The sequence below is a fragment of the Photinus pyralis genome, unplaced genomic scaffold (assembly GCF_008802855.1).
Source record: "Photinus pyralis isolate 1611_PpyrPB1 unplaced genomic scaffold, Ppyr1.3 Ppyr1.4_LG7, whole genome shotgun sequence".
Classification (NCBI taxonomy): domain Eukaryota; kingdom Metazoa; phylum Arthropoda; class Insecta; order Coleoptera; family Lampyridae; genus Photinus; species Photinus pyralis.
In genome coordinates this window covers 21,288,611-21,310,366 of record NW_022170738.1, presented here as the reverse complement: position 1 = coordinate 21,310,366, position 21,756 = coordinate 21,288,611, and the positions used below count along the sequence as shown (strand labels likewise).

At 37.6% G+C, this 21,756-nt stretch overlaps 2 protein-coding genes across 3 annotated transcripts in view; both read right to left on the bottom strand.

Moving 5' to 3' along the window:
• Window positions 1-4,908: 4,908 nt before the first annotated feature.
• Window positions 4,909-11,743, bottom strand: LOC116177104 (neprilysin-4-like). 2 transcript variants are annotated; one of them, XM_031495978.1, is made up of 16 exons: window positions 11,459-11,743; window positions 11,226-11,383; window positions 11,017-11,177; window positions 10,776-10,965; window positions 7,610-7,812; window positions 7,419-7,560; window positions 6,991-7,373; window positions 6,731-6,942; window positions 6,599-6,682; window positions 6,417-6,555; window positions 6,140-6,367; window positions 5,982-6,093; window positions 5,721-5,930; window positions 5,570-5,676; window positions 5,347-5,522; window positions 4,909-5,306 (listed from the first exon to the last, which is right to left on the bottom strand). In XM_031495978.1, the coding sequence occupies exons 1-16, from the start codon at window positions 11,521-11,523 to the stop codon at window positions 5,303-5,305; spliced, it is 2,574 nt and encodes an 857-aa protein (XP_031351838.1). In that variant the 5' UTR covers window positions 11,524-11,743; the 3' UTR covers window positions 4,909-5,302. The 2 variants fall into 2 exon arrangements, with proteins under 2 accessions (XP_031351838.1, XP_031351837.1); XM_031495977.1 differs by having other exon boundaries at window positions 4,909-5,295.
• Window positions 11,744-16,209: 4,466 nt separating this feature from the next.
• LOC116176745 (homeobox protein goosecoid) overlaps window positions 16,210-21,756 on the bottom strand; it is a 67,438-nt gene continuing 61,891 nt past the window's right edge. Inside the window, exon 3 of the mRNA XM_031495505.1 lies at window positions 16,210-16,524. Coding sequence (XP_031351365.1) covers window positions 16,354-16,524 — 171 coding nt within the window. The 3' untranslated portion in view covers window positions 16,210-16,353. The remainder of the gene's footprint in view (window positions 16,525-21,756) is intronic.

The following is a 21,756-nucleotide window of genomic DNA, read 5'->3' as shown; positions in this document are numbered from 1 at the left end:
TTTAATTTATTGGCGTAAAAATTAATTATTGTCCCATCCTTCTCCGCATTTACCCATTACCTAACGGATTTATATGCACACAAAGATCGAATTTCACATCCGTTGGTTAATGTGTTAATGGATTTACATATACAACAAATAAGCCTAAATTAGGGCGAGGAATTTTTTGAAAATGAGTATGTTATTCCCTCGATTTGCCGGTATTAGGATGTTAGTTGCGTGTGGACCGTGCGTTCATACAATAGCAGTTGAGGGTACCCGGGTGGCCCCCATAAGCTAAATGAAGTTGACGGAGCGTATTACTCCAAGGATTAACAATCTTTCGGCATGTTAGTCCCATTCTTAGCTTTTTTGCACCGCTTTTCGTTCGAAGAGTCTTCAAGAGACCGCATCTAACACGAACTACAAACACGTACCTTTTTAACAACGAAGATATCCCTCATAACACATACGCTCGATCGATCTTTAACATATAAGACCAATAAGACCCATCTATTCGGATCAATATATTGCGCCTAAAGTATTTACGTCTTTGTGATTTACCGTTTAAGCTACAGCGCATTCATTCCTCCTTATTCCCTTTAATTACATTACGTCTCCGTACACCGTACCCCGATTAAATTCGAGAAAAGTATCCTAAGGGCAAGCGTAAAAAACACCCCGTCTCTGTCTACACATATTTTCAATATTACTTATTGCGCCTAGAGCAGCAATGCATCAAGAGTATTACGGTGAAAAGGTGAGGATTTCGCAGCTCTAAGCTCCCCAAGCTCAAGCAGAACGTCGTCAGGTTTTATGTTAATACAGCTTTTATTTTCTGAAAGCTGGATATCGTTAGGAAGTTTTTTAAGCGTAAGAATAACGCCTTTCTGATGTAGACAAATTACTTTTATTCTCTTTATTACATTCTTCTTATACTCGAAAGCTTTTCATTTTTTCTTGCAAAATCGACGGTATTTTTGCAACAAAGGTTAAAAGTGCACTAAACCAAATGACACCTTACCAATGGGGCATCGCACATTAGGTACCCTTTTTAGCGCATTTCCACAAAAATAAAAAAAAATGCGCTATTGTGGCCACTTCGTCCGTCCGTCCGTCCGTTCGCTCGTTTTGCGACGCTACTAGTTCTTTATCTTAAGAGCTATTGTTCTACTTTTTTCGCTATTTGGTTCGTTATGGTGTCGAGTCTTGTACCAAGGAAGGAATTTTTTCTGTACCGCTTACAAAAAAAGTTATTGTAAAAAAAACAAAAAACCGTTTTTTACATGTTCCATAATTTTACACTTTTGCCGTTTATTAACGATCCTAGAGATCGTTTATAATTTTGCATTGCTATCTGTCGCCTGCCGGTTGGTCTCTCCGTCTGTTCCTTTGTCTGTCTGTCCATCTATCTGTCCGTGTGAACGATAACTTTGTTTAGAAATGTTCGATCGCTTTTACATCTCCGTTAGTTATGAACTGAATTGCATGAAATTCAATATGGGCATAGCTTTAGCCATATAATACGCAATGCCAAAAGTTGAATCGAATCGATTCAAAATCACAGTGCCCTTTTCGCATCTCGACCATTTATAAACCGAATTGCAAACTTTTTTACTTATAAAAGTATTTGAATGAAATTTGATACATAGGCACATGGAATAAAGGAAAATCAAACGCCAATTTCAAAATTTGGTTTTGCGCATGCGCAGTGCCAACTTTTTTATTTATGGAAGAATTTAAATGAAATGTGATACATAGGCACTTAGAATAAAGGAAAATCTAGCGCCAGTTTCAAAATTTTATTTTGCACATGCGCAGTGCCAACTTTTTTATCTATGGAACCATTTAAGTGAAATTTGATACTTACTGTCGGCGCAAAAAGTATGTGCACCCGAGTTTAAAGATTAATAAAAAAATAACCAGTTGACCTATTTTAATGGGAGGGGTATCAAATTAAAGTTCGTTTAATTTTGCGTTGATTAGGCCTAAAGGATATTTTTTCCATAAAATTTAACTACATTTAGAACGCATAAAGTGCAAAAAATGCCCCTTTTTTGTGATATTTCTCGTTACGGTCAAGTTTGGAGTCGAATAAAACGAAAACCACCCCATGAAATCGCTTCCAATTTTAGTATGCTATACATTGAACCTTTTTAAATAAGTAGTTAAAATTTTAGTACGAGAGTAGAGGGTAGAGCCATTTATGTAAGTTCCGATTTTATCAGAAACGGGAGGTCGCACGAACTTTTAAAGTACATCGATATCAGCGGCTTATTGTCAATAAAACAATAGATGTACTTTTAAAACTATAATTTGATTAAGTTTGCCATAAACATTTTTTTATTTTATGGAGTTTTTCGCTTTGCATGTCGCGTGTATCGAGATGCTTGTGAAGGATGCGCGCGAACTCCCAGTCCACTTGCATTCATTTCCCATTTGTAAGATGCAACTTTTGTTAAAATCGTAAAAATCCGCAAAATGCAAGTGTGCTTTATGTAAATCGTTTACGCTTACTTTTTAACTTGTTCATATTGCATGCAGTGGCGTTTCGAGCCTGTAAGAGCAGTTTCGGAACTGTAAGAGATAGGTAGGTAGTTTAAAATTGGCAAAGTTGCGTATTTTAATGGTTAGTAAATGCAGTTTTGAAACGGAAAAAATTCCGACTACTTTCGGAGATATCCGGAAATTTTGCAAAATCGTTGTTATTTTTTACTGAAGCTATTTAAAAAGATATTTCAAAATAAATAGCACACTTTTTTCCCTCTACAAGATGCTTGTTTTAAATTATAAATCCGACGTTTCGTCATCGGTTAACCATCATCAACTTTGTTTTTTTCTTATGGGAGTAATTTTTACTTTTTGTGTCATTTGATAGAGAACCTGTTTCTGATTTAAAATTGTTTGAATACTGTTAAAATATCTTTTTTTTTGTCTAGAAAATTTTGTCTTGGGTAGTGTACGTACGTAATTTCCTGCCTTTTTACGAATTAATAGCGCTATTTCTGATTAAAAAATAGTGATGTTTAACCTTTTGAAAACAGAAAAAAATTCTCTATCAAATGACACAAAAAGTAAAAATTATTCTATAAGAAAAAACATAGTTGATGATGGTTAGCCGGCAGACGAAACGTCAAAATTAAAATTTAAAAGTAGGATCTTGTAGAGGGAAAAAAGTGGCCATAATAATGTGTAATTTATTTCGAAATATCTTTTTCAAGTAAAAAATAAAACAATTTTGCAAAATTTGCATTTTGTTAAGCATCAAAATACACAACTTTGCCAAATTTAAACTATATATACCTATCTCTTACAATTCCCGAGATCCCCATGGTGGCCCTCGAATTTGAATCAGCCTGTATATCAGTTCGTAAGAGTTTATTAGTTATATATATAAAACAATTTAATTTAATGAAAAACAAAGGAAAAACTTGAGCGTATAAATATCAATTACAAATGATTATAGATTAATTTCAGTTTGCTAAAATTGCGTTCACAAGCTACCGATGAAACAGAGCAGGTCAAAAGTAACTGAACACTGAGTTTAATTTGAACGCAACTTTTGAAACCGCTTCAAAAAATCAAAACTCTCACTCTTTACGGAAGCATCTAGCTAGAAGAATCTGCAGTAATTTTAAATTGTGAGATTGTTGTTGAAAATAATTTTATACATGTAGGTATGAATTTTTGCAAAGCTTATATTATATTTATGTCAAATAAATAGAAAACATCATATACAAAGTTTTTGTGCGGTTAAAAAATATGTAAGGTACAAGACATCTACCTCACGCTCACAGAAGTGCCCAAATTTGATATCTATTGAAGATTGAATCCCGCGGCTTGAGTTCTGGCTTAGGTAAAACTGGGCTCAAATTTCTAATTAGTACATAATGTGATTGGTGCATTTTTGCAATTTAACCAATCAAACTCCTTAATACGCTATTCAGCTAAACTTTTATTTTTAAACCTAAAATATTTGTATGAAAAGACATTTTTCTTGTCCTTTTAAAAGCAGTTTCATTTAGCATCTCCAACGCAATTAGCCTACTTGTCCGCTGTAAATGCCAACTAAGAAAATCTTTGGGGGGTCCGACACTCCCCTACCCCCTACCCCGCCGAAACGCCCCTAATTGCATGCTAAAGGTCTCACTCTTCAAATTTCGTTCGCACCATCCTTTATTACACCAACGTGTATTGGGACATTTTCTTGATTTCCTTCACATTAACTTCTGCATACAAATCTAATTAAATTGCATTATACAGGGTCGCTTGTTTTAATGTAGAGAAAAATTCAGAACAATTAAAATAAATAAATTGTGCACAGGTGCAGATAAAGCGCATTTTTTCATCACCAATGAATATATTTCTTGCAGACGTCTCAATCGCCGTTTGTGAGTACCCTCTTCCGACAATACGTTCTTGAGGTATAAGGGAATATACCCGATCACGATAAGAGGTCGAGAAGGAGGGCAATGGTTGGTAGAAATTAATTCCTTTCGTTGAGACCTTTCATTAGAGTACCATGAAGGATGAAACTAGTTCCACCCCCCCCCCTCACCCGCTAGCCCGTCGCTCACTGATCAACGGAGAGCTGTATTTTCAAGAATCGAACGGGATCAAAAGACGGCAGTGGTGGCTTCGGAAAACTAAACCAAAATTACGGCAAACTCCCAAGTGGAAGTGAAGGCAACAAAACACAAATCGGCGGAGGCGGCGCAAAAGCACTTGCGGAAAAGCGAACAATATCTGTCCCTATAATTAGTGAAACGGGAAGTAACAAAAAGCTTACCTTGAAATTAACGGAGCGGTAGCAAAAGTTCGCTAACAGTCAATTCCAATAAATAAAGTGCGGTAACTTAATTGCAAACCAAAATGAAACGGTGCGTGTAACTTCCTACATGTTAGCATAGTATATGTGTTAGATTATGGTTAGCAAAACATTTCGTTTATTTAAATACAATTATTCTGAGGTATATATACAGCTGATATCTTACATAAAGATAATTAAATACTGTGACATCCATAGGATTTTACTTCTTACTTGTCAATCGTGGAGGTTCATCTTCACAAATAGTTCTAAATGTCTATCCATATAATAATGTATCGTGAGGTGATAAATGGGGAAACCCGTTTTGTTCCCATCTGCCAAGCCAAGGGCACCCTAACCAATAGACTAGTATGCGTTGTGTATCATTAAGTATGCTGTGATCCCGCCTCTACCAAATGCTGCACTTCTTCTTTGGATTCATCGGGCAGCCAGAAGGGCAATGGTACGCCTCCGCAAACTCCTTAGAATTACTTAAAGTTCCGATTACCCTAAAAGCTAACTACTCGCACTCTTAGGTTCTAATGCCTTGGGGAACGTACCGAAAGCGTCCCGGAGAGTGAACAGCAGTCTTAATTTTGTTACGTGTGGCCTCGGGACGAGTAGATCCGCACCAGACTTGAGCAAAGTTAAGGAAAAACATCTGCTTATTTGTGATGTTTAGACCTGGGAGTGACTCATCGACCTTAGGATTCTCGCTTAACCATTTTATATAAGCCTAATGCACAACAAAGTTAATCATCGCGAATGATGTAACATACGCACCTTGTACGCTTGTTTAATTCCGCCGTTATCGGCGATATTTTCACCTTGAGTGTTTATACCGTCCACTTGCATGTTAACCTCTGGTACGATGTAGGTGTTATATTGATCTGCACTAATAATGGAAATTTCAAATAATTTGTGTAGTACATACCGATGAGGCACTGTGCTCTATCGTGAAACTCTTGTATGGCCTGTTGCCTCCACCACCTTTGCAGGTTGCCTTCTTTGTCAAACAACCGACCTTTGTCGTCAAATCCATGGGTTATCTCGTGCCCGATTACCACCCCGATGCCTCCATAGTTTAAGCTGCGAGGAAAGTGTCGTTGATAGAATGGTGGTTGAAGGATTCCCGCAGGAAACACTAAACGTTCAAAGCGTGAGTATTAACAACTAGGTATATCACAACACTTACTTATTTGATTTCTATTTCGACTGTAATAGGCATTGACCACGGCCGGTGCGGTGTTCCACAGGGTTTTATTTACCGTCGTAAATATTCGATTCTGTTCGGCACGAGCTAGATGCTGAAAGTCACAAGTGGAGGAGTGGTTGGGTTTCGAAGTGACCTACCTGCAATATACTTAGTGTGTTTTCAAAGTAGCGATCTGGATGGATTTGCACATCCTTATAACGATCCGATAACTCATCCATATTCAGTATAAACTCTGGATATCCTATTCGTAAATGCATCGCGTCAATTTTCAAACGAGCCAACTGCTTTGTGTTGGCGTCCAACCAATCGGTATCCAAAAGAATGTCGCGGAAGGATTGCTTGATTTCTTTTGTCATTTGGAGAGTCTGAAGTTGTAACTTCGAGAATGACACCTAGCGCATTGGAAGCACTTACATCGTTTTTGCTGATTTCATCAAAATATCTCTCAACAAACATTCTCCCTAATGCCATGCCCATGTTCGAGTTGACTTGCGTAACGCACGTTTGCCATCGCGGAGGTAATCTTTCCCGTCCGAAAAGAACGAAATAGAATCTATGAGAAGGAATTATATGCTTAGTTAAACAGAGCGATTTACCTTTGCTTAGTTTCTTGAAAGCGTTTATCCAAGTTGTTGACCCTGTGCCTGACAAATCTCCACAGTAGATAATTAGCTATTGTTCTAAGAAGGTTATTAGCGTGCCTGTATAGAACGCACTTCTATACGTACCTTGACGAAGTGTTACTCAACAAACTGACTAATTGCTGGTAGTAGGGAACGGAAAAGCACACAATTAGCTGATTGGAGCGAATAGGAACGTTCATAATTAGGTTTAAATATCGAAGCCAATCGATCTGTGGTATGGTGGCTTGTAGTTCGCCCACAGTCGCCTTCATATACAATTCAGAAACATTCCTACGATCATCTTGCGAAGCTGTAATCTGCAATTGCGGGAGGTTTTTAAATGTTTACGTTAGCAAACGACAAACCTTGGCCAATTCTGTTTCAAAATCAATAATCTGATCAACATCTTCCGTTGCTCTCACGATGGAAGCTCCTAGCAGGTTGGCTATACTTATGATGTATACGCGGTAGGCTTCCAGATACTTTAAATTGGAGTTGTCTAAGAAATAGTCCCTCGTCGGTAAACCCAGCGAGGTCTGATCAAACTGAATAATGTATTCGTCGGAGTTTTTGATGTCAGGTCCAACCCACTCTGAGATCAATACGTCATTATTGTACAGTCGTAATTGTGCTACCAAATATAACCAGTCAAATCGGGTTTCGTCCCACTCCTGCTCGATTATGGGCCAACCACCGAATTGCTTCAATAACTTCAAAAGCGGTTTCTCGCCGCGGCGATTAATTAAATCTAAAACACGGCGTACTTCAACTTCACTTTAAATCTACAACCCACCTTCATTCACGCACGATCTGTACAAATGTTTCGATTTGGAAACTGGATTTTTCGAATAGACCACCGGTTTACTTCTTCTTTTGTTCGTTCGTGATTTCTCACCCTTGTCCGTCGAGAGGGTGTTCTTCTCAACGTTAACACTCTGAAACCATTCCGAATGTTTTTGGGTACAGTCAGGCGTTGGTACTTACCAGTTCTTCCTGCTCCTCGAGATCCTCCTCGAATAGCAGGTCTCTTAACATTGCGTCCAAATTTTCGCGCAATATCTCGAAGGTATCGTATCCAGCTTTGTCGGGCGGAATCGGGTTGTACTTCGCCCAGTTTCCGCAGGCGTACTCGTAAAAATCGTCGCAGGGATTTATGGCGCTGTTCATGTATTGTTTCATCAGTGCAGCTAAACAAAAAGTACTTTGCACTCATATGCACTATACAGGGTGTTTTTTGGGAGCTTTAGTTAAACGGTTCTGCGAAAGTGAAATGGGTAGGTTTTTGACAATTTGTATCTAGGAACGCCGAATTAATGTAAAATATTTTCAAAATGGTCACATTTCCGGAAATGCCGGAAGTACCTAGCTAGTAACTTCGATATTTTAAATGGCAATCCCTAGTTTTTTTTGCATTTTTGAATTCTACCTTTTCGCGATTTTCTTTTTAGTATTCCGCCATGATTTTATGACAATCGAATTTTAAACAAATCAAGGAAAGGGAAAGGATTCTTTACTCATGCTCAAAATGAGTGCCTTCGTATTGCAAACACTTCTTGTCCTTAAATTGTAGAGGTTGTGTGACTTGTGATTCAAGGGCTTATAACTGCATTTCTTACTCTCAAGATCATGTCTTCTTTTTTTGTGGGAGGCCTAGGGAGGTTTTACGGATGCACTAATATTGAAACCCTGATTTAAACCCAAAGCAATTTCCGGGTCTCTCAACGAATTAGTGGGGTACGCCGTGAAATATCCGAGGACATTAACAATATTAGCCTCATTTTCAACAATGGCCAATGGGTCTTGCTCTAGGTAATTGTTTTGGGGTACAAAGTTTAAAAAATTCATATAATTACGTTCTGCGGTCCCTGTTCGCCGCGATTCTGTCCATTTCACCATTAAAAGTAACCATTTCTACGAATTTTTTCTTTCCTAAGGGGTTCAAGTTTAGACTGCATGCGCTTCCAGAAGTGGTTTTATTAAAGGGTATCTACATGCGACATGGAAGTGTCGCTTAATTTATGTTTAATTTAAGGAACCATCTACCCATTTTTATTAATTTCATTATCGTAGCTGGAAGGCGCCATGTAACCCAAAAATGCCAAACTAGTTTCGTATATTAAATAAAATTCGAAAAAACCATCATTATTCCTCTCTTAATTTAACTTTTTAAAATAAAATTCCCGTTATAGAGCCGTACGTAAACAACCAAGTGGCATCTCCTTTATATTACCTAAACTCTTTTTAAACAATATAATTATAACAGTGTTCTTAAAGGAAAACAACTTGACATTCTCTTGGAAATTTTAAAAGATTGCACATTTTTCTCAATCCGTCGGAAAAAGAATTTGGCATTGACACTGGCTATGTACAGATGCGGAATGCAACAGCCACTTATTCGGTTTAGGGCCCATGAGTTCGAATTAGCGCGACTATTGTAAAACTTCCGCCGTCTGTAATTCACAATTTATTTCTTGCTTTGCAAATTTTCCTCAAATTAACCAGTAAACAAAACTTTGATTTAAATGTTAGGTACGCGTAATTTATTCCTAGAAGGCAAAACACTCGGCAAAACTTTGATTGAGCTCGATCCGACGTAAAATCATTCATCATTTAGAATTTTAACATCCCCCGCTAAATAGCAATATAAACAATACATATAAATATCAAGATTCTTATTTAAAGAGATACTTTTTTCAAATTTTATCCACAGATGCTTCTATGCGCTACATGCGCATACGGTACAATATGAACTTCCTTATTTATAGATATTTTTTTGAAATTGTAAACAACGAGTCTTCTGGGACCTAAAGACAAGCATATCGTATATTGCAGTAATAAAATGTGCGCATGCGCAAACTAATGTCATCTTATTTATGAAGATATTTTTTTCAATTTTTAACGACATATGCTTCTAGTACAGACAAGCATATCGCATATTGTAAAAATCAGATGTGCGCATGTGCAAACTGCGCAGTGTCAATTTTCTTATCTATGGAGATATTTCCTTGACATTTTTATTTGCGAATTGTAATGGAAACCCCAATCTCGGCCCCAATACGCTAAGTTTTTTCGAAAGCTAGTCGCACCAATCCATATTTCGATAAATTTTAAAGTCAGTTCATTTGTATAAAAAACCTCCATCTACAATGTATATAACTAGTAGTACAAGATCCCATATAAGATCAACCTTCGCTCATTTGTTAACCGAGTGAAATACATTTTTTACCAATCTTAATATGTAAACAAACACATTGGAAAGGGGTTGCATCAAAAAAAAAAGTCAAGACTACCCTTAATGAAAATGAATGTAATGATAATATTTCGGTCTGCTTCTATCACGTGGAGAGAGCGCGTGCGCACTCTCTTACATTTGATGCTTATACCACGATTAGCTGTTTCGCTGCGTCCTTCTATTTCACACGGAACAATATACATGTGTCTTTCTCGCGCGCCACTTACAATTGCGACAACCGCACTGTTTCGCGTAAAAGAGAAGGACGCAGCGTAATAGCTGATCGTAAGGTACGCAACGATGTAAGAGAGTGCGCATGCGTTCTTTCCATGTTAGGGGGTAGAAAGATAAATTTTAATTACATTAATTTTAATCAACGGTAGTCTTGATTTAATTGCAACCCATTTTCAATGGGTTTGTTTACATATTAAGATTGCTAAAAAATGTATTTCACTTGGTGAACGAAGGTTGACGCGACTATAGGATGATTAGATTTGAGTCATAGATTATTTTAAAAAAGGCGTTACGGCGTTTCTTCTAGATGATATTCCAGAAAATACAAGTATATTTTGATGTATTATACACCTAAACGTCTTGAATGTATGTTTATATACTATGCGATCAAAAATGTATGTAGGTAACGTTGGTAATACCTAAAAGTTTCCGCTTAAATCGCATTAAGGTCAATTCTCACTTGCGATGCCCACGACGCGACATTATTAAAAAAGTTTGCAAATGTGGCGATTTTGAAAAAGTGCGGTATGCAGTGCTTCTTTTGGAAAACACAAAATGGAGACATTCTGCAAACTCCTAAATGCATGATTTTACCTACGTCAAGCACAGTTACAGGGGGGGGGGGGTTGCAGGCGATTAAGCCACTACAGACTGAGGCAGCATTTAAAAATCTGGGAACCCTACCTTGCGTCTTACGGGCCTGTGCAGCTGAAGCAATATTTCGTTTAAATAAGGTGGCTTGATCCTCATCTCCATAATCAACATCTTGGTATTCAAATAAGTGTATTGGACTTTCTTCTACTTCTGGAAGATTCCAAGACACAAAACGACTTTCTGAATACTGCATATCGTTATAATTACGGGAGTCATTCACCTAAAAAATACCATACAACACAAGCACGTCAATAAAAAAACACTTAGGTACAGTATGCAACTTCTGCGTTGGATCTTCAATTGCACGTCGATGCCTAGTCAAAAATCCTTGGGTCGGGTTATCACTGGGTATAAAAGAAGTTGTTGTAATGCTGTGTAGCACATGTCTTTCTTCATTGTCACCAGTTTCACTATCTCGAAAGTTTGGACTTTCTGTAAGTACGTAAAAGAGATTAAATTAACCTGATCGTTGTTACTTACGTGTGGCAAGGGCGTCCCTTTCTCCGTGGTGATGATGTATAAAACCCTGCAAGTAACTCGCTAGTATAGCGATAACGGTTACAAATACCAGAATTAGCGGCAGAAAAACTAAAACCTTGAGTTTCAATTTCCATGACTGTTCGTGTCCGACGCACCAACTGAAAAGATTAGAACACGACGCACGTGGCGCATTTAAAAAATAATGGAGGGATCATGCAAAAGTTGTTAATTACCGAACTCGCCCCGAATCTCCATACGGCGCTAATCTACACGAATTCCACCTTGTTTTCGTTTCCATTTGACACTGACCAAAGAAAGTTCAACCTCACACAACAAATACTACAAAAATGTTCTATGAATTCGACCTTTATTCAATTAAGAACTGGGTCATTTTGATTTAAGGTCTAAATAACTTTATTAGGACTAACCATCGTCGTGTTTTTAAATCAGTTTCGTAGATTTTAAAAAAAATTTGGGTGTGACATTTTTGTAGATGTGGAAGTCTAACCAAGCGTCAACTGACTGTCAATCTATTTTGATCTTGCGCGAAGTTACTTGTCTTTGGATTTAATTGTAAATTTCATTAATTTAAATTAAGTGGCTGTTGTCAGGCAATTGCTGGTGGAAATTAGAGCACTACGGATTGCGTTAGATTTAAATCTTATGAGTACCTATTTAACATTATTGTATAGCTTTTCGCTTCTATTATTATTATTATTATTACAAATGGGTAAGGAATCTTTGTTCTTCACAATGTTATTTACGCCGCCGGTAAGGGGTGTATGACCGATGGGGTTGCAAACAGCGCTTTTTCCTATTACTTAAACATTAACTGAAATCTTGACCAATTAACTTCCAAAAACCCATTTAGCCCACTTCACCTAGTAACACTTAGGTACATAGTAAAAGAGGCAAAACTGTAACACTTTACCTAGATTAAATGAAATACTCCAGGATATGTGTGGGCATTACATCCTCTATCTTCTAACTCGTTGCTAAGTGAGTAACTTGAACTTCATCTTCTAGTACCTTTTCTCGGATAAAACGGTACTAAACTTTTATGTGCTTTGTTTGACGATGAAATTATATGTAGGTTCTGAGCCCGTCTTACGGTAGCGAGATTGTCAACGTGTATAGTATTGGTGTCTCTTTGATATTCCTCATACCTCTAAAGAGTCGCTTAGTAGTGTAGCAGAGGTGTACCAGGACCAGTTCAAGGTCGCTCGCCATGGTCGCGGTGACATTGTGAAGTAAGTCAAGGTGAAGTTTAATGGTCCCCTTCCACGTGACCCCATTTTGGTGGTTATGTTTCATTTTCAAGGTTATAAAAGATCAATAACCCCCATTTTTGTGGTGTAATATTTCATTTGCAAAGCCATCAGAGGCAAATGACCGACCCCATTTTTTATGGTGTCGTACTTCATTTACAAGATCACAGAGGTCAATGGCCCGTCTATCTATTTGTTCGCAACTCGTTTTCTACCCACCCTCTACTCGTTCTCTAAATCTCTACCTTCTCTCTCTCTCTCTCTACCCGCTTTCTACCTTCTTTCTAACCACTCGACTCCCTACCTGCTGTCCTTACCCGCTCTCTTCTGTGTTACCCTCTCTGCCACATGTAATCGCGAATCTGCTCATGTGGAACCCCACTTGCATCGCTGAATATCCGTGCTAACCGACACACGTTTGCACTACTCCCCCCACTTTTGTGATATCTCAAGGTCATGTTCCGCAATTCCGCATGTCACTTAGGATTTTCCCGACTACGTCACAAGGGTATGGCCTGCGGATTTTCCCGATTACGTCACAAGGTCGCCACCTTGGGGTTTCCCCGATTACCTCATAAGCTCATTAGCTTAGGGTTTCCACGGTGACGTCCTTGAATTTTCCTTTTATGGACTTTGGATTTCCAAAGATCATGTGACGTCGCATGATTTGGAATGTTCCAAGCTCCGGGATTTCCCAAGGTCATGATCTCTAGCTTTTTCTAGGGCCGTGGCCTTGAGGTTTGGTACAAGGCCATGGCCTTGGATGCTGATCAGGATTCTAGACCAAGGTCATGACCTTGGGTTCTGGACTGTGCCCCAAGGTCGTGGCCTTTGGATTTCCCCGGTTGCGTAACTAAGGTACCTTGTTTATGAACCAAGATCGTATTGGTCTTGGTACCGCAACTAAACGTGACCTTGCTTTTCTCAAAGCCTTGACTTGCTACATTTGTAAACATTTGCGAGCTGAAGAAGTTATAAATTTTTGTTTAACTAGCAATAGACAACGATTGCAGTGCAGCAGATTCGCTAATTTGCGATTACGTGCGCTGTTTGGCCTGGGTGTTTGACGATCGCAAGTAGACTTGAGTCTCTGGCGCTGGGGCATGAGCCGATTCGCGATTTCGTGGGGCATTTAGAAAAAAACTCACTCTTTTACATCTCTCTACCTTCTCATCTCGTTCTATATCCGCTTTCTACCAGATTTCTATACCTGCTCCTGTTCTCTACGTGCTCTCTCGGTCATTGTGATTTAAACTGTGGCGATCCATAGGGCGATTTATATTGACTATTTGTAATTTTGGTAGAGTAGAAGGTGTATTAATACGACCACAATAGACAATCATGTGTAATACATAAAGTCACACTAAAATTCATGAAAGAATCAAAAGATGCAATAATATAAAGGGGGTTCCATTAAAAAATGCAACAATTGCAATTTTGTTGAAAATATTTTTAGGTTGTAGCGAGGGTTGTCGCCTTAAGGGTCCTTCAACATGCCCCAACAATGAATTTTAAACATGTGCGTTAATAAACCCACAATCTTCCACCCACACACTAATGGCTCACCTTGCATAATGTGCAATATACAGGGTCGCTATTAAAGATGGAACCAAAGACCTCCGCTTATAGTGTTTGAGATGTAGAAAATTAGAACGCTCCCATTATTTCAAATATTTTGAGGTAAAAAAAATTTTTTTGCCACGTTTGTTCTGTGCGATCGCCATCTTGAATTTTTTGAAATGGCAACATAGGTCATGTGATACGTCCAGTAAGAGAACTTATTTTTTTCTCTTTAGTACTACCTTAATCATGGGTGGTGTTCAATTAGAAAATAATGGAGAAAAAACTGGTACAAAATTAAGATTTATTTCTCACGTAATACGATAGCTGTAAGGAACCAAAACATATGTATTTTATCCCTCATTGTATTCTAATTAAAGGTCTCGACGAAAGGAACAGTTTTCGACCAACTACTGCCCTTCTTTTTGTCCTCTTATCAAAGTACGGGGTGGAGGGGAAAGGGGGGAGTGGAACTAGTTTTATCCTTTATGGTATTCTAATGAAAGGTCTCAACGAAAGGAATTAATTTATACTAACCATAGTCTTCCTCCTCGATCCCTTGTCGTGATCGGTTATAATTCCTTATATCTTAAGAGTGAATTGTCAAAGGAGCGTACCTAAAAAGGGCGATTGGGACGTTTGGAAGAAAGATAACTATTGGCCATTTAAATAAAATTTGATACATAGCCACTTGGAATAAAACCAAATTTAACGCCAGATTCAAAATTTCGTTTTGCGCATGCGCAGTGCCAGCTATCTTATTTATGGAGGCATTTAAATAAAATTTGATACATAGCCACTTGGAATAAAAGAAAATTTAACACCAGTTTCAAAATTTGGTTTTGCGCATGCGCGGTGCAACTTTCTTATTTATGGAGGGATTCAAATGAAATTTCATACATAGCCACTTGGAATAAAAGCAAATGTAGGGCCATTTTCCAAATTTGGTTTTGTGTAAGATGTGCAGTGGCAACTTTTTTATTTATGGAAGAAATTTCGTAGAGGTGTTTAAAAAAATGCCCTTTACCTGCACAAGGGTTGTGCACAAGTTGTACTTGTTTCTCTATCGAGTGACGTACAAATCCAATATGGTGTCAATTTACAAATAACGAAGTGATGTGAATATCTCGAAACCGCCATTTTGAAAAAATTTCTGCGTCCATTGAATTTACCCTATCGAATCTTGCAACTTTTATTTCAAACTTTTTTCGATAGATCTCTTTGTTGCTAAAATATTTAACTTTTTAAAAAGGACGATTTTCACTTTTTTCCAATTATCTACGAAACGAATTATTTTTTCAAAATATCGCATCGAAATATCCATCCACATCAAAAACTACACAACTTTCCCAATTTAACCGAATCTGTAAGTATATAATAATAACAAAGATAGCCATGTTATTCTACTCAATATAAGACACCCTGTATAAAAACTTGAAGGTAATAAAGATCCGGTAAATGTAGTCTTGCCGATGGGCATATATGATTGTGTTGTAACACAAAACATGATTGCCGCACACATTAAAACCGCATGGTATTTTCTATCCTTATCGGGAGCAGAATATTGGTTAATTGAAAGGATATTATTAAACTAAGAGAAATTTAAATACGATAAGTCAATAATAAACACAACTAGAATTGCTGTGTACGTTTTCGTATTTAGATTGACTGCATAACACTTACCTTTGCAAGCTCTACTGATCTGGTATATATGGACAATATCTGTTATTACAATCAAACTGTGAGTGGCTTTTTAAACTATTGCGAAAATTGAATTTTTTAATAAAATGACTCGATTCCGTTTCTATTGTAAAATTCAATGTACAACACGGCCAGTGCATACAAAGAAGCCTGATCGAAGAAATTGGATTCACGCGTAGTCTAGAAATTAAACAAAAAGAAATGATTGCCAACAAAAATATTTTAATAGTGTACACATATAAAGAATATAATAATTGATACACCTGCCCGAACAAAACAGGACATTACTATTTACAATGTAAGAAATATTAATATAATTATGTTTAAGAACCCGCAGATGTAAAACACAATCGATATTGCAATATATTTATTTTAAAACATTAAGATCTTTAAATCAAATTAGATATCACAACAGAGAATACCAAGATCCTAAGTTTTACGTATGCTAGGTATATACAAGTTTACAAACGCTTAAAATCCTAAACAGTGGAACAGATTTTCAGTACATTGATAGATTGGAATTGAAAATAAATCGACATAGATTTAATACGGTCTTCTAACTTTTCAATTATGACTAGATCGAAACAATAATGAATCATTTAAGCTACCTCCAGGTCGGACGAGTCGTCGTCGCTGTAATGCGGTGGTGGTGCGAGCAATCTCGGTTGCTCTACAACTCTGCAGACTTCCTCCTCCTGCAACTTCCTCATGCGCTCTTGCTCTTCCCTTTTCTGCTTTCGCCACTTCGCGCGTCTGTTTTTGAACCAGACCTGCGGAGATGATAAGAGGAATATTAATAATAATCGCCGCATAATGAAAAGTCATTTGTGATCATTGTCTCGGACAAGTTTCGGAGATCCACTTAACGCCTTTTGCAGCTTTAATCAAAAATGAGTGTGCCGCTTTCTTTCTATATAAATGAGGGAGGGTGAAGAATTTGAGGGTACGTAGGCCATATTGCGGCCACTTGACGCGGTGATGTAATTATTATATTTGCATTAGAATAATTCGAGTTTAAGGGTTTGTTTTGCTTCGAACAATGGTACAATGGAAGCCTTTTATTCGGTTCTCGTAATGGAATTAAATTAAAAGCTCGTTTTATTGTGTTTTTCTGTTTAATATACGGTTTCGAATTTTGACCTGGAAATTTCTTTTACCTTCATTGTAAAAGTGGATCTATTTTTAACGAACACCAAGACGGATAGCCTCCCTAATCTTTAAAATTGGCAGCGACGACGAAGCGAAATTACCGATAATCTGTCTATTGTACGGGAGCAAATGGCTGGATGAAACCCTACTGTACTCGATACTTCATATCATCGCATTAATAAATACAATCACTTCTCTGAAATAATTTGAATGTTTGTTTTAGGTTAGCTGTGTATACATAAGCTCCGACGGATTCAATGTGGGGTTGGGTATTACAAAAGCGAATATCAATCTAGCGAATTAACGGGTTTCCTATGCCATATACGCCGATTATACTGCTTCCATTAGCCATCCATTTATTAAAATAATATAAATTACAAGATCCCACTAAAGCGAGTATTATTAATTTATTATTCCTACTTATTAAGTATGTTGCTTGTACGAAAAGAAGGTTTTCGACGTTAACTTTTGCACAAAATAAATACCAACCTGAACCTTTAGTTTTGTTACAGGGTTTCAAATTTTTTTTTTCGCCATGAACTTTTGGTAGCCAAGTTGCATTATCTTGGACTTTCTTCTACCGCTACTAATTGGTTTAAAAGATACTTACATAATCGAATGCAGATGGTAAGAACTTTGAGGGATGGAAGCTACAGTGACTCCAACATTTTACCTGTTAACATGGGGGTTCCGCAAGGATCTATTCTCGGACCACTTCTTTTATGTTTATATGTTTTCGATATGGATACGTCTTTAGCGGTTCCTACATCCACAGTCACGCGGACGATACATACTTAATCTATCCTGTTCATCGAAACAACCTAAATTACTCTCTGAGAAACTTTAATGAGCAGTTAAATCGGTTCGAGAGATGGCCTGAGAAACATTCCCTAAAGATAAATCCTTCTAAATCTTCTCTGATGCTATTGGGAACAGCAAAATCTGTTACTGCATTGTGGGACGATGTGGACCAAAAATTATATCTGAAAGATTCTCCGCTTCAATTAGTTAGGGAATCTCGTAGTTTAGGAGTAGTAGTGGATTGTCACTTAAACTTTTCCTTCTACGTCAACAAACTGATTCAAATTGCTTACGCAAACCTTAAATGTATATATCATTTCAAATACGTTCTTCCACCAAAGGTCAAGTGGCAGCTTGTAGACTCTTTAATACTGTCAACTTTAGATTATTGTGACACTGTCTATGGTCCGTGTCTAACTAGTGTAAATAAGACTCGCCTGCAAAAAATCCAAAACTCTTGCATCAGGTATGCGTTTAACATTAAGAAATATGAACATATTTCCCATATTTATCATGCACATAGAATTTTGAACATGGGCGAAAGACGCCATTTACATCTTACATGTCTGGTTCACAAAATATTAGTATCTGGTGAACCTTCATATTTGTATACTAAATTAAAATTTCAACGTAGTATTCGTAATCTCCGTAACCCATTCTTTCTTGACATACCAAAGCAGCAATAAAACCCAGTTTCATGGCGCATTTACATATTTTGCACCACTCATTTACAATAACGTTCCGAACTTTCTTAAATTATTAAGTCCAAACGGTTTCAAAAAACACCTCAGAGTACTTCTTTATCACTGAATCATATTTTTTATGCTTTACTTGTATGCTTACTTGTTCTCACCTGGACTATCATAAATTGTTTTAAATACTCCATCAGGTTTTTGTACTTTTTCTGTATCAAGGTTGGGATTAATAGCAGCCTTTGGCTGACACCCCGCCTAAATAAATCCCTTATTATTATTATTATTGTCGGTGTTTCTTGTGAGAACTCAGGTCTAGCCTGGTTAACTAATCGCACGGATTAAAATCAAGTAACGATTAGTGTCTGTGTCTGGTGAAGTTATGTAGGGTTCTAAAGAAAAATAAAAAAATAAAAAATAAAATAAATATTCGCACACTCACATTGGAAATCTAGGGATAGTATGTAATTCATACTTACCAACATAGTTTATTTATTATTATTATTATTATTTTTTATTTTAAATTTCACACTTTTGTGGAGTTATGTCAGTGGACGGGTGTCAACACCAAGTACCACTGATACCTATTGTTATTTTTATGGCCAGTGTAGAAAAGATCGCACTATATTGCATGTTTTTAGGATGACGGATTTTTGTGCTAGTGTGTGTGTACGTGGTGGTAGTTGTAGTATGTCTAGGTTTGGTGTAAATGTGATGTGTGTGAGACCTGTAACAGATATTACAAAGGGAAGTATTAAGACTTTATCCTGTTTCCATATTCTTTGGACTTCTTGTGCGAGGGGTGTATATTTTTCAATTTTTTCTTGGTGTTTTTTGTGAATGTTGTCGTCGTTTGGTATGCTGATGTCGATTAGGTATGTTGTTTTGTTATGCTTGTCTGTGTATGTGATGTCTGGGCGATTGTGTGTAATTGTTTTGTCAGTGCGTATGGTTCGATCCCAATATATTTTTATGTCTTGGTTTTCTATGACTGTTGTTGGTGTGTATGTGTAGTAGGGTTGTGTGTCAATATTGGTGTTGTGTTTCTGTATTAGTGCCTGGTGTATTATACCTGCTACAAGATTGTGTCTGTTTGTATACTCCTTTCCTGCTAGTATTTTACAACCACTGGTGATGTGATCTATTGTCTCTTTGGCTATGTGACATTTTCTGCAGTTGTCGTTTTCCATGTCTTCTTTTAGAATATATTTCCTGTAGTTTCGTGTTGCTATAACTTGGTCTTGAATTGCGATTAGAAAACCTTATGTTTCTGGTTGTATGATCCCGTCTTGTAGCCATTTGTAACTTTGTAGCGTGTTGATGTGTTCGTCTTGTACTATGTGTGGGTGTCTACCGTGCAGTTGTTTGTGCAACCATTGTTCCTTTTTGTCTTGTGTTGTTTGATAGTGTGGATGAGTGATGTTTGTGTCGTGAAGGTTGAGGGGTGTGTAGCCTTTGTCTGCTCGTATAATTGCTGCATGAATGGGGTGTTCTTGATTGTGAAAGTATTGTCTTAAGTGTTGTATTTGTGTTGAGTGTAGTTCGGCTATGTTTATTATTATTATTATGGTCAGTGTTTCTTGTGAGAACTCAGGTCTAGCCTGGTTAACTAATCGCACGGATTAAAATCAAGTAACGATTAGTGTCTGTGTCTGTGTCTGGTGGAGTTATGTAGGGTCCTTAAAAAAAAATCACACACGTACATTGGACATCTAGGGATAGTATGTAATTCGTACTTACCAACATACCTATTGATGGGCACAATAGCCAACGCTATCAGGAAAGAGGAAAACAAAACAAAACAAAAAAAAATCATTATAATAATTCCTATAATTTTATTAAATGGAGTTTATTGTGTAAGTGTTTCTTTTGTGTATTTCATTATCTTTTCCAGAAATCGTCATGTAAGCCTCATTTTCATGCCTACATTATGTTAAGTTTTAGTTTCCATGACAGTAGCAGTACTTTTTTCCTGACTACTTTTCCAGCCTCCTGTCACTTTAGCAGGCTCCTATTAAAAGTGACACATTAACGTAAGGTTTTATACGATTACAAATGTTATATTAAAAATTATCACAGTCCTCGTGTGTGGCAGATCAATATTCTACTACCCAGTTTTGACTCCACCATCAATAAGATCTTGTCGAAGGCTACCACATTCCTTTTGTCAGTACCCACTTCCGACGTCACGTTCACCCGCAAATCGAATTTGAAGTTTTGACACCAACATCAGTAAGATCTTGTCGGGGGCTACCACATTCCTTTTGTCGGTACCCAGTCCCGACGTCCCGTTCACGGGCAATTTGCATTTTGGAGGGTTTCGCTAAAAACCTGCCACAAAATAGTACTCAATTTGGGGTGCTTCTCAAAGCTCGAGCTTCTATTGGCGACACAAGAAGGAGAGACCACGATGAGAGCTCTAAGATAATGTTGGGCCCAAAAAGTCCACTCGACTCGAAGACGCGCGCCTTGCAAAAGGTGGTTAATGTCCCTAGGAAAAAACAACATTCCCCCACGTAGGAGTTGTGTGCGTTTACAAGATCTTTCCGACGACACCAATTTGAAAACAATCGGACCAAAACTGTAGAAGAAGAAGATAGAAAAAAATGTTCCAAAACCCACTCGTGGGTATTGCCGCGTAACACAAAGTATTGAAACGACGCATCGTCACCAAAAGCACACAAAATGTCGAATCTGCATATTGAAGCACGTCCACGTTCAGAGAAAGAGAGGAGTTAAATAAGTAAAATAAAGTTTCAAAGAAATATTACCATACATAAGAAAGTTGGCTATGAGCAGCCTGTGCAGTCACTGCGTATGCCCACATAATTTTTACTATGCGCGAAATGTTTATCTTTACTAGAAGCGTCTGTGGTTAAAATTTCAAAGCAATATCTCCACAAATAAGAAAGTCGGCATTGCGCAGTCACTGCGCATACCCACATAATGTTTACTATGTGCAAAATGTTTACCTTTACTAGAAGCGCCTGTGGTTAAAATTTCAAAGAAATATCTCCATAAATAAGAAAGTTGGCATTGCGCAGTCTGCGCAAAATATGGAGTTAAATGAAACTGATCGAATTGGGCAAATATAGACCATAACAGCTATCAATTAGCGAAAACCCGAAGTCTCTAGGTGGCTCAGGGTCCGAGATCTCGATGGAACGGACGGACGGACGGACGGACGGACGGAAACACGAGCACATAAGCTTTACCTCAACTTCGTTGTGTTACGCTAAAAACTGAAAAATCTACAGGTTAGTACATCACGCTCGGGGATGGCGCCCAGATGTCGCCCCATCGCTAAAGTTGTTTATTACACGGTCCCGGTAGGTGCATGTACACTCCTAATCTTTCTAC

Excerpts from the sequence above, each read along its gene's own strand:
- LOC116177104 (XM_031495977.1), bottom strand. The coding sequence starts at position 11,523 with ATGGAAACGAAAACAAGGTGGAATTCGTGTAGATTAGCGCCGTATGGA. Across the intron at positions 6,683-6,730 it reads TTGAGTAACACTTCGTCAAG|AACAATAGCTAATTATCTAC; the intron begins GTACGTATAGAA and ends TAACCTTCTTAG. Across the intron at positions 5,523-5,569 it reads GAATTAAACAAGCGTACAAG|GCTTATATAAAATGGTTAAG; the intron begins GTGCGTATGTTA and ends GTTGTGCATTAG.